Source organism: Thamnophis sirtalis, unplaced genomic scaffold (genome assembly GCF_051295495.1).
Source record: "Thamnophis sirtalis isolate CommonGarterSnake01/CBP01778 unplaced genomic scaffold, rThaSir2_p1.2 scaffold_15, whole genome shotgun sequence".
Classification (NCBI taxonomy): Eukaryota; Metazoa; Chordata; class Lepidosauria; order Squamata; family Natricidae; genus Thamnophis; species Thamnophis sirtalis.
Window position 1 is genome coordinate 15,547,408 of NW_028261395.1, and position 12,679 is coordinate 15,560,086.

At 47.1% G+C, this 12,679-nt stretch overlaps 1 protein-coding gene across 1 annotated transcript in view; it reads right to left on the minus strand.

Moving 5' to 3' along the window:
* The window catches only part of LOC148042506 (choline O-acetyltransferase-like), a 36,396-nt gene extending 26,983 nt beyond the window's left edge, over positions 1–9,413 (minus strand). Inside the window, exons 1-4 of the mRNA XM_087702413.1 lie at positions 8,736–9,413; positions 2,848–2,949; positions 1,643–1,834; positions 905–1,023 (exon numbers count right to left, since the gene is read on the minus strand). Of these exons, the coding sequence (XP_087558539.1) occupies positions 905–1,023; positions 1,643–1,834; positions 2,848–2,910 (374 nt within the window). The 5' untranslated portion in view covers positions 2,911–2,949; positions 8,736–9,413. The remainder of the gene's footprint in view (positions 1–904; positions 1,024–1,642; positions 1,835–2,847; positions 2,950–8,735) is intronic.
* Between the last annotated feature and the right edge of the window lie 3,266 nt (positions 9,414–12,679).

Here is a 12,679-nt window from a genome sequence, read left to right on the forward strand (position 1 = left end):
GTTGTTAGCGCTCCTTCTGAGAGTCGTTGAGCCCACTTGGAGATTTATCTGTGCCCTCAGGGTCATCTGAATAGTGCAAATGGGTGTGGAGCCTTCTTGGGACTGCGGAAAGGACCATATGGTAAACAGCCTGTGTTTATAACATATATGCCTGTTTATCCAACATATATACAGTATATACAACACAGTATATATTCCCTGTGTTGTAAACACTGTACATATTCTCTCTCTCAATCTCAAACTCTCTGTGTAAGTAGGAGGAGGCGAACACTTCCAGGGTTAGGAATATGGTTGCTTCAAGAAGTCAGTTTCTGAACAACTTTAGCATGAAGTTTGAAGCCTTGTCCTTTTTAAAACCTGTGTTGCACTGGGATACAGGGAAAAAGAGTCAAGATACAATCAGAGAGTTGTGGCTACCATCTTGACTTTTTTTGACACATCCTCCTGGTGGATGGGCCTGATTGGGAAGCCCCAGTTCCCAAACTCTGCTGTTCAGATGTGCATAGAGAAACCCAAAGGCCCAGAATGATTGTAAACATGAAGAAATAACTTAGGGATGATGCCACTGAAACCCATTTTTGTTTAGATAGCTCTACTTCAGTTCTTCAATTTTTTTTCTAAGACAGAATAATTACGTATGGAGTAAAGGATAGGTTTCATCAGGGTTTTGAATGCGAATCTGTGGATGGTGGGTTAAATTCACATGCATTTCAGCAATCTTTCATTTAGAAAAGAGGAGGACTCAAAACAGAAATTCAAAATTGGCCATGGAGCTGGAATAAAAATAAATAAATATATTTATGACCTTTCTGTGCATCATTTGGACAGCTGTTGGTCATAAAGTGCTACAGATGTGGCCAGAACAGAATCTTTGTGGTCTTTGGTGAGTCTTCAGATACTTTACCTCAATTGATCATCTGCTTCTTGGAATTGTTGGCAAGCAAAGATAATTCCTGGGCTAGAATTGATGGGAAGAGCTGATCGGTTATTAAGATACATGTCATCTAGCCAGTATTGCAATACCTGAGAGAGAGGGAGAGAGAGAAAGAGAAAGAGAGAGGGAGGGAGGGAGAGAGAACATGGTCTTTTACCATAAGTGCCTTTTTCTTTCTATTGTTTAAAATTTATTTGTGCCCCGCCTTTATTATTTTCATAAATAACGCAACATGATGAACATTTCCAATACAGTTTCCTCTTCCTATTTTCCCACAATAATCACCCTGTGAGATGGTTTGGGCTAAGAGAGAGTGATTGGCCAAAGTCATCCATCTGGCTTTCATGGTTAACTAGAACTCACTTCCTAGTTAACTAGTCCCACCATCATGGGACTAGAACTCGCCCTCTCTTGCTTTCTAGCTTGGTGCCTTACCCAAACTGGGACTCGATTTTAATATTAATGTTCTCTGATGACTGCAGGTCATTTTTCCCTTCAATGTTTATCTCCCATTGTGTTCAAAAAAGGAAGTGTGTTAATAAACATTTGTCTGTGCTGATAATGTCTCTGTGATATCCGAGCACCTCAATCAATTCCTTGGTGGAGGGAATAAAGGGGAAAGAAGCATGGACCCCAGTGTGATTCTAGCTCTTTTCACATGTTCTATGATGAACATACGTATTTGAAGTTGAAGGGCAGAAGACTTACCCAGTTTTCCATTTGTTCATGTCTTTCAAGAAGCTTCTTCTGAAGGAATTCTCCCTGGCCTCCTGGTGCCCCAAACTTCTCCACAAGAGTCTTGGTTTTCTTATATTGTTCTTCAGTCACCAGATGTTTCATGCACTGAAGGTACCTATCTAATGTTTGCTGGAGGGAGGGAACTGGGAGCTTGGGCAGTACCTAATGAAAAAGAGTCCAAGCCATTAGTCACGGAATATTCCCATGCCATTTTGTTTTACAAAACTATTTTTTGTAATTGAACTTCTGCCTTGATATTCTAACCTACCACACATTTTCTTTCAGGTTCTTTCTAGTACAATATTATTATATGTTGGGAAATATCTTGCATAGAAGATGTAATTTGCTACAGATAATAAACCCTTGCATTGGATAAGACTTTTGAGTGTCCCTTGAACTTCAAGGAAATCAAATCAGTCAATCCTAAAAGAAGTCAACCTTAACTGTCCTTTGGAAGGACAGATCCTGAAGCTGAAGCTCAAATACTTCAGCCACTGAATGAGAAGAGAGGATTCCCTGGAGAAGACCCTAAAGTTGGGAAAGATGGAAGATGAAAGGAGAAGGGGACGACTGAAGCCAAAACTTTTATGCTTTGAGAAGATTTGTGAAGAAGGGACATCCTGAGCATTTCTTTCAGTCCAGAAAGAACTCATGTCCTTTGTCTTTGACCTCGAAACGTTATGGTTGATGATCTAAAAGTCTTGGTTACCTTCTTTCCTTCTTTTGCTTTTTGGTGTGTGTGTGTGTGTGTGTGTGTAAATGGGAAGGGGGATATTAGCTGATTTCTAGGTAAACATCTATAGAATTGTTCAGTACATCCATAATCTTAATCTTAATTGACAATCCTTCTACCTGAGCATTCATTCTAATTTGTTTTCCAAGTGAAGTGAATTGTTCAATTTTTAAAGGCAGCTTCACTCATTTCATCCATGAAGAGGAACACTTTGATATCTGTTCCTCTAAAACAGGGTTGTCCAACCATGGCAACTTTAAAACATGTGGACTTCATTCCAATAATGCTAGCTGGGGAATTCTGGGAGTTGAAGTCCACAAGTCTTGAAGTTGCCAAGGTTGGACATCCTTGATCTAAGCTCTTCTCCACCCCAATGGAAATTCCCCCATCCCCACCCCTCCAAATGCAACTTCCATTCTGATGCCTCTTTCCATTCCCTCACCATCTCATCTTGGCTTTGGGTGCCATTTTCTTTCTTTGCTGTGATCTTCTCTCGGATTGGCATTTTGAGTTTCCTCTAGAGCTTTTCAATGGATCACAAAACCTGAAGGAAGCAGAGATAAACTTAACATTGCAATGCTCGGATCAGGCATTATATATCTAGATAAATTATAGTCTTTGTAGAGGAAAATCTAAGAAATAGACTTTTCCAGATGAAGAATATTTCTCTACAATCTAGAACCAAATCCCTCTTGTGTCTCCTTTTTGTTGCCTTCTAGCTACAATGGTTCAGAAGCTAGAAAGTAGAAGGGGAATCCTAAAATATTGCAGGTGACAAAAATATTCTCTATTTTTTCCTCCCAATTTGTTTTAACATGCACTTACTCTTGGTGTGGTGGCACTTATTTGCAGGGAGGAAAATGAAATCCCACCAAATTCTTTTTGATCAGCAATTTGTTTGGGGGGGGAATTGGGCACTCCAAGATGAAAGGATAACACATCAAACAATCAACCCTCTGTGAAAATGATGAGAAAATTGAGCTTGAGCACAATTCAGTCTGTGTTTATAAATGTGTGATCAATTTGGATAAATACAGGACTGGACAATACAACCACATAGGAAAGTGAAGGTGGAATCTCCCATCCAAGAAGAGAATAAGACCTCTCCATGACAGTCTAATTGCTAAGCCGAATGCCTCCCAGCCAAATGTCAAATACAACATGTACTTATTTCTCAAGGATTCCATGCTGTAGAAAACTTAATTATGCCAAAGGCAAAAATGCTCCAGAGGCCTTTATGGACACTTCTGTCCAGTTTGATTTAAGGGGTCAAGCAAATGCTAGGAGTCAAATTAATGCTGGCTGCGTTGATTGTGTTGAACTTCTCATGCCCCATCCAGCCAGTGGACCTGCAAGGGGAGATTGAAATTTAGGGGTTCCTGTGGCCTTTACCGTCCTTCCAAAGCAAAGAGTCATCTGCAACAAAAGGAAGGGAGAGGGGAGATTGATCCGACTTTAAATCATGTCTTGAGTCAGATTAGTGTGGCTGGTTCACTCAGGACCCACCCAAAGCCTCCCTCAACTGTAAGGGAAAAAAACGGGACATTCTGAAAATCTTCAGGGGTACAGGCAACAAGGTTGTGTAGGCTTCAATGGGAGAAAATTTATGATTTGCAGAATAAAGAGAGAGAGAGAGAAAGATGAATGAGAGAGAGAAAGAGAAAGAAAGATGAGAGAAAGATGAACGAGAGAGAGAAAGAGAGAGAGAAAGAGAGAGATGAGAAAGAGAGAGAAAGAGAGAGAGATGAGAAAGAGAGAGATGAGAAAGAGACAGAGAAAGATGAAAGAGAGAGAGAAAGAGAAAGAGAGAGAGAGATGAGAAAGAGAGAGAGAAAGATGAAAGAGAGAAAGAAAGAAAAAGAGAGAGAAAGAGAGATGAGAAAGAGAGAGAGAGAAAGATGAAAAAGAGAGAGAGAATGAGAAAGTGAGAGAGATGAGAAAAAGAGAGAGAAAGATGAAAGAGAGAGAGAGAGATGCATTACCAAAGATAGGAGTTCAAAATGGAGAAAGGAAAGGAAATAAATGGTATTATAAACAGTTGTACCATTCCAGCTGGGACATTTCTTATTTTCAATTTCAAACATCTTGAAGGTTTTAAAGAAGGAGAAGGAGAAATCTTATTTGCTCCACCCCAATGGTCCTGTGGGCTTCCCTGCTGTCCTTGTCTTCTCCAAACTGAAAGGCCACCAAATCCTTTGTCAGTTCTAAAGATGACGCAGGATTCATTGTCTCCTAAAATCGCTTTTCTGTGGCCATTTTCCCTAGAGCCCCACCAGGAGAGGAAGGAGGACTCCAAAGGTTTGGAGAGAGGGCCTGGTGAAGCTGGTAGCTCAGAGAGTTCAACCCTTGTTCATTGGATCCTGTCTCCGGGTTTCCATAGGTTTCGAGGTTAAAAAAGTCAGAGACACACTTCATCCTTGCAGCAATATGTGAGGATGGAGAAAAGCATCTTTGCCTCTCTCCTTCATTTCTAACTTGGGAGACAAAATGGAAAGAATTTCCTAGAGAGCTTCTCCAAAATCTTTTTTGGGAGGGGGTCACCCACTCATTATGGGGGAGAGAAACGGGGGGGGGGGGGATGACCTGCCTAAGTTAAGCTTTTCTGTTTGCATAAAAATTAAGTCTCTCCCCTCCCCCCATTTCTGTTTGAATTTTTGGATTGGGGATTTTCCCAGTTCTTTCTTCCCTGGAGCATTTTTTGGGAGGCTTAGAAATGCCATCGCTTTCCCACCTCTGTCTCTGAGGGTCCTTGGTGCTCTCTGAGGTTTTCTTGCAGACATTTCATTATCCAACTAGGTAACATCAGCAGTGCAAGAAAACCACTGAACTTGGAGAGCACCAAGAAGGACCCCACAGTCCTTCTCCTCCCTTCCCCCACCTCTCCTCCTCCTCCCCCTCCCTGCAAACCCCCCTCCCTTCTAGCAATTATGATGTTACCTAGTTTGGGCAATGAAGCATCTGCAAGAAAACCACCAAGCCACCAAAGATCCCTCTCTTCTCCTTGAGCTACAATATTCTCTTTTATTGGCATCATCTCTGTCTTTCTAATCAGAAGAAGGGGAGTCCTGGTAGAAGATCTGCATTCATTCTGAACCAAGGAGTGAGTGAGTGAGTGAGTGAGTGAGTGAGTGAGTGAGTGAGTGAGTGAGTGAGTTTGGGAGGAATAAACACAACACAGGTTAACCTAGGCCTTCTCTTCAGCCCCCAAACAGTTTCCAGTGTGTGGGAGAATGCCAGTGGCATCGCAGCTTTATTCCCTGGCTGTTGCCTGGCTTGCACCTGGATTCCTTGGCTTTTGGCTGCCTGGACCTTGGTGCCATCACCATCTGTCCCCGCATTATGCTAAAGGGACAGTCACAGGGCTGCCCTTTCACACACCTCTGATGGAAGCCAAGTGCTTGACAGGAGAACAGAAGGAAGTTCTTGCATGGAGAGGCAGAGATTTTGAAAGGGGCTGTTAACCAACCAGGATATTACAAGGCTTGCTGGCCTTTTGCTCCTGTGGAATTCTATTAGTCAAGAAACACATTTTGAAAAGAGCACTTCCGATCCCCCAAATATTATTGAAATCAATCTCTCTCTCTCTCTCTCTCTCTCTCTCTCTCTCTCTCTCTCTCTCTCTCTCTCCTCCCTCCCTCCCTCCATCTCCCCTCTCTTTCTCTCTTCCCTCTTTCTTCCCTCTTTCTCACTCTGTCTCTGTCTCTCTCTCCACACCCTAAGTGGGGAATGGAAATAAAACAGAATCAGATTATACAATCCATTTGAAAGAAAACTGGGCTGAAGCCCATAAAAATCATTTTGTCAACATATCAGTATCAAGAAAATTACATGCACAACAAAGCTCCACCCCAACATCTAGGCCCTCATCCAGGAGATTAGAAATTTCTAATCCTAAATCAATCCTATGGGTTGTAATCGACAAAACTGTCTTGTTTAGCTCAGCAGAAACAGAGAGGTAGAGGAAAGAGAGATTTGCTCAGGTTTTTCTAGGCAGCCATCTGGTTTACAAGGACCACCTGTGTGTTTCCACTTGGATGCAAGTGTTGATTTACAGAAAGAAATCAGAGATAAATTCACTTGCATCAGGGTAAATGCTCCCCACATTGGACACATGATGGGCATGCGTGCCATGGGAATGGCACTGCAACTGGAGGGAAGGATAGAAAGCAACCAACAAAACCACCACATTCTTATATGGATCCTTCTTTGGGAAATCAATTAATTGCAACAAAGAACATTCTAGAATGCAGTTTACTGGCCACCAGTTCCAGAAATAAACAAGAAACAGAAATAAACAAGAAACGGTCTATTGATGGACGGGCACAATTTTTCTTCTTTAAAAAAAGATGCATGGTGGCTGCCTGCAGCCTTATCCATCATCTCTGATTAATTGTTCTCCCTGTCAGAACATTTCTCCATAGTTCTAGGTTGCTTCTCTTCTATGCTTCTTGTGCTGCCTTCAGGTGCTTTGGAGAATAGCTTGACCCCCTGTTCTTTGTGGCAGCCCCTCAAATATTGGAAGACTATCATGTCTCCCTTACTCCTTCTGTCCACTAGAGTAGACAAACCCAATTCCTGCAACCATTCCGACCCTGGGTGAACTGGTTGTCTGTCTGTCTGTCTGTCTGTCTGTCTGTCTGCCTGCCTGCCTGCCTGCCTGCCTGCCTGCCTCCCTCCCTCCCTCCCTCCCTCCCTCCCTCCCTCCCTCCCTCCCTCTCTCTCTCTCTCTCTCTCTCTCTCTCTCTCTCTCTCTCTCTCCTATCAAAGTGGATATCCTGGGCGCTGCGCTGCAATGGAGAAACGGACAACGGAGGGAAGGAGGGAAGGAGCAGGGAGACGAAAGAGGGAAAGTGGCTTCCAGCGCCCAGATTCTCTCGCTTCTTTACCTACCTGAATTCCAGCTCCGTCGCGTTTCTCGCCGTTGTGTGCAGGGAAAGAAAAGTTGATGGGGCTAAAAAAAGAAAAAATGTTCAATCAATCAATTCCAACTTTGCGAGATCTCCCCCCACCCCGCGAGTAGTTGGAATTGATTGATTGAACTTTATATTTTTTAGTCCCACAAACTTTCCTTTCCCATGCCCTGGGCGGCGAGAAACGCGACGGAGCTGCAAATCAAGTAGGCGAAGAAGTGCTTGTGTGGGGAGCGAGGGTATCTGGGTGCCGGGCGCTGAATTGTGCCCGTTCCTAACCAGCAGCTGCCCAGGCCCACCGGAGGGAAAGCCAGCACTTAAACGTGGCGGCCTTACAGGCCAGGAATTAGCTACCGGTTGTCCCAAACAGCTGCGATCCGGCTAAGCTGGACAAACGCTACCTTGAGTGGTGCTTTTCGTGAAAAGGTGAGAATCAGACAGCACCGCACGGCCGTCCCGCCGCTTCCACGCTCCACGCCACTTCCAAGCTACAATAACAGCTCCCCACTTTATTTTACAGTGAAAACGCGCGAAGCGATTTCCTAGAAAAAAACTATTTCAGGGTTTTCTCCTGCTTTCCGCCACAGGTTCTCCGCCCGGCCGGCTCTTTAGTCCGACCCCCCCTCCCCACAAGCGCGGCCCTTTGAAACGGGAAAGAAGACGGGCGAGAGAACGAAGAGCTCCCGCCTTCAGCTGGGCGCTTTGGACTTGCCCGACCGTCAGCCAAGCGGATTCCGACTATGGAGCCTCCCTGAACCCCACAGCCCGGAAGAAGGGAAAAGCCCCGCTGGTCTCGGTTCCCCATCGGGCTGGCTCCGCCGAAGGTCGCCTGCCGGTCTCGCAGTCAGCTGCCTCCTGAAGTTTCAAGGGGCGCCACGTAGCGAGTCCCCTCTCCCCCCACGCGCGTCTCCCGGCGCTTGGTGTGGCTGCGCTGCTTCCTCCTTAGGCGCCATTTGGCCTCCTGACCGGTCGTCCAGGCTCCTCTTTCTCTTCGGCTCTTGAGGAGCTACAAAGGCCGGCAAGGAACATCTAAGTGAAGCCAACCCAGTGCCTGCATCTGCCCATCTGGAAACCCACCCCTCTCTTTACTCGCCCCCCCCACAAGGACACTGATAGAGGGAGTAAAAGGCAGCTTAGCGAGGTTTTCCAAACATCCCCTTTTCAGGGAGTTTCTCACTTATGTTCCCACAACCGAATTAACTCTAGTTCTGGCTCCTCCCAAGCACATTCGCCCCTCATCGGATCCAAGCGGGCTGGAGGATTGCATTTCGGAGCCCAAAGCCGCGCCCTCTAAGCCAAAGAGACACTGAAAACGGCTTCTTTGTGGGTCGTGTGAACGGAGCCGCCGACTCTTTCCCTGGACGCGTGTTGCCGGAAAGCGGCTCCGTCCCGCGGGAGAGCTGGCAGGTAGGGCTCTTACCTGGGACTGGCGCGCCTGTGGAGCCGGCGGAGAGGGGAAGACTCTTTCGGCCGGGGAAGCCGTTCAAGCGGCTGGGCGCGTGCTGCCTTCGGCGGCGCTGTCCGTGGTGCCTCCGGCGGAGCTCCCCTGCCTTCTTCGGCCGCCGGGCTCCAGTCCTGCGCCTTCCTCTCCGCCAGCCCGCTACGGGCGACGAGGCAGAGCCGGGAAAAGTAGAGTCCGGGCGGAGAAGGGGCTCCTGTCGCTGGGAGAGGCCGGCGTCTGCCCGCCTCTCCTTGGCAGACCGGCTCTTCACCGCGGCAGAGCGCAGCGTCGGCGGTTCCGCAACTCCGCAAACTTCTTAGCTAGGCGGGCAGGGAAAGGGGGCTCGGCCGTCCCGGCTGAATGAAGAGCGCGCCGCCCGGGCATCGCTCTTTCTACCGGGCGACCCAGTTGGCGAAGGCGGGCAGGAGTCTCCCCGGGCGCCCCGAGCTCTCCAACCCTTTGGCTCTTGGAAGGGAGCCGGGAGAAGCGAAGCGGGCGAGTCGTTGCGTGGGCTCCTCAAAGCAAGCCCTCCCCCTCCCGACCCTGCAATTTACTCCGCGGTCAGGGAGGCTCCGGGCGGCCGCTTGAAGTGCGCCGCGTCTTTGGCGGTGCGAGAGAAGGAGACTGCAGAGCGGCCCATCTCCAACCTGGCGCCCTCCGAAGGTATGGCTGGACTACAACTCTCGCCAGCGCCATTTGGAGGTTATAGGTGAAGTCGCTTGAAGGGGAGGAAACCAACGGAGGAGAGGCTGGAGGCGTCCAAGGTCTCGGTTTCCTTCCACCTTCCTATGCCATACTTTCATTTCAAAGCCCTTGGTGGTCTATGCCAATCGGAGCGTGTGCCTGCTGATGCTCTGCCAGCCTTTGCTTGGGTCAGTCAAGAAAGTGGGCGCCATGAATGGGATCTTCTGGATTGGCCCCTCCACCCAGCCTTCATTAGTGCCTGGCCCATTGTCCCTTGGATTGGGGCTCAATCTCTCCCAGGCCAATGGTAGGGTGGGATTTTCCCCTCCCCGCTCCAGGAGGGGATGACCCCATCTTCTGGCACCCCCAAAACACACCTGTAGTCCATACTCCTTTCTGAAAAGGGGGAGAATAAAGACCCCACGTTCATTTTTTTGGCCAGGCTAAGACTGCTGGATTAATAAGGAGGGATAATGTAGATTAAACTCTCACATGAAAAGGTGGTGGGTCAGACCATTGGAGTTGCCCCCATGCTTTGATGCAAAGGAGATAGGGCTGTGTGTGTGTGTGTGTGTGTGTGTGTGTGTTTTCACAGGAACAACCTTCATTTGCAAAGGTCATTGTTCAGAGTCACTTAAGTGATGGACGTGGTAAAAATTGATAAAAAATAAATTCAATCTTCTAAATAGTCAATGACTCTCTAATGAACAACTGGGGCAGGGAGGACAGACAAGAGAAAAGAAACCTTCCCACAACACCATTCACCTGCTTACTAAGTATCAAACTCACAAAGCTAAGCTGGTTGTGTGAATGAGGCCCAACCTTTTGGGTTCATAAATGACCCAGGGAAGGAGTTGTGTAAATGCAGCATCTGAATTTTCAAGTCCCTGTTATTATAGGGCATTCAGAACAATGAATGTGGGAATCTTTGTTGACTGGGATGATCCTTCAAGCTGCTTCAGCAACAGGAATCAAAATGGGTCCCACTTTATGGAGGAAGAAAAAATTACCTCTGCAGCCTGCACCAGGCAGGTGTGTGTGTGTGTGTGTGTGTGCGCGCGCGCGCGCGCACGCATGTGTGTTTCTCGATGGGAGGAAGTTTGTTAGTCTGCAAAGCTGCCCTCAGTTTTTCTCCAACAGAAATAGTTCTTGGATTTGCAATCCATGGTTTTCAGGTGGGCCTTTTCAGGACCTGGATGATGTTGAATGAATAAACCTCGACCCTTCTCTTGACTAATGCCCAAGTCAGTTTCAAGGTGGCAGCAAGTCATTTCTGCCTCTGCCAGCATATCCCTTCAACCCATCTATCCATCCTTCCTAAGCGGCGAACCTATATCAATCTGCAAGCATTTCTTTGCTGTCCTCTCCTGGATGCCAAGAGTCTTACATCCTGAAGCTGCTTGCTCTCCCTTCCATAAGGAAGAAGAAGGCTGCCATTTTATAAGGAGATCAGGGTAGGAAAGATAGCGAAGGAAGTGGTGGATTAAGGCTCACTGGTGCCCTAAGCACTGACAAATCTTGCTGTCTCTCCTTTGTCCATACTGTACTTCATTGGTTTTTTCTTTCTTTCTCAACTTTCTGGTGTCCCCTTGGGCTTGGTGCCCTAAGCACGTGCATAGTCTGCTTAATGGTTAATTCAACACTGAGCGAAGGCATTTGCCAAAAACATCTGGGCTGTTGGATCTCTTGGGCCAGTCTCCTCCAGGCACGATTCTTTGGTTGCAGTCTGGTGGATTTGCACAGGACACACTTCTGACTAAGGGTGGATGAGCACAGCAATGTGGATTGAAGTGGGAAATTAAAACAATGAAGAATAAACTTAGTTCTCTTCCTTGCTATTTTTTCTTTCCTGTTTCTTTCCCTTCCTTCCATTCCATCTTCCCTTCCTCCACTCTCACTTTCTTTTCCTCCCCTCCCCAACACTCCTCCCTCCTTCTCTTCCATTTTTTCCTCCCTCTCTCCTTCCTTCTTTCATTCCTCCCTCCCTCCTTCCCTCCCTCCCTCCTTGTTTTGGGCAGAATATTCAGAAGAAATCTTTGAAATAGCACCCCTTCCTTTCCAGTTCTGTTGCAACTGGTCACCCTTCGAATTTAATGGCAACGTCGATTTTACAAAAGCGAAGTGCAGCCCCAACACCTGGTTAGACCCCTTCGCCTCACTGCGAGGCAAGTGGGATAAACCAGGATAGCGCGAGATACGATCGGATGCGAAGCTTTCCAATTTCCTGGCCTTGAAGCAGCGGGGTCTGTAAAGGAAATCTGTGGCTGCTTTGGAGGATTTCGCGGATTTCACCGATTGGATTTTACCCCCGAAGAGACACAGCCGCGAAGCTGCGTGCGGAGGAAAAGAAAACCCGCGAAGCTCTGAGATCAAAGCGAGCAGCCAGGTCGAGTCCTTCAGACAGGAGAAGGCAGATGGGTGGTCTGGAGCCCTCTCGCTGAGCCGGATGGGAGCCTGTTTCCTCCTCTCTGCCCTCCGTGAAGGAGAAGGAAAAAGAAAGCAGAAACGGTTTTGGAAACGCTCCGTTCATTCATTCCTCCGGTCAGAGACAGACAACTGCGAGGAAGTTAAGAAACCTTCGATTACCGTCCCCCATAACCCGCAGCTTCGGGCTGATAGAAATCGAGGGCTTCCCAAACTTACTTGAGAGGGGGCGGGGGGGGGTCAAAACGTGGCCACGCAAACTCTGTCGTGCGAAAAGGGGATGAAAGTGTGAAAAACTCAGGCAAGGTATTTTGCGCAGCCGTTGGGAAGCAGAATAAAATTGACACGCCACGCAGTGAAATTGACCAGGCGGATGGAAGGATGGGACTTTGGGGAAGAAAATGGATCGGGGAGATCTCTGGTTAGCTTGGAAATCAGAGGACGGTTTGCAACCATCCTACAGAAATAGCGCAGGAGAAACATAGCGGGATCCGAAAGGGAATATAAATAAACCGTATATCAAGGATCCTACAGGAGGTTACTGAGAAGTAACTAAAGCTAAGTAACTAAAGCTTCTATTCTAATAAGTAGCTGTCTAAACTTTGGGAAAATAAATGTGAGAAATTGCAGACCTGCATTCTACACATAGTTTGTGAACATAACGGTATCTGTCTTACGGGGTGTGGCAGCGATCTATTAGAAACAACTCTTGAAAAATTCTACTGCCTTCCAACCATGATTAAAACAAACAAACGAATAAACAGAAAACCCCAAACGGAACTGATCTTAAGAGAGACTCATTCCAAACCAGAATA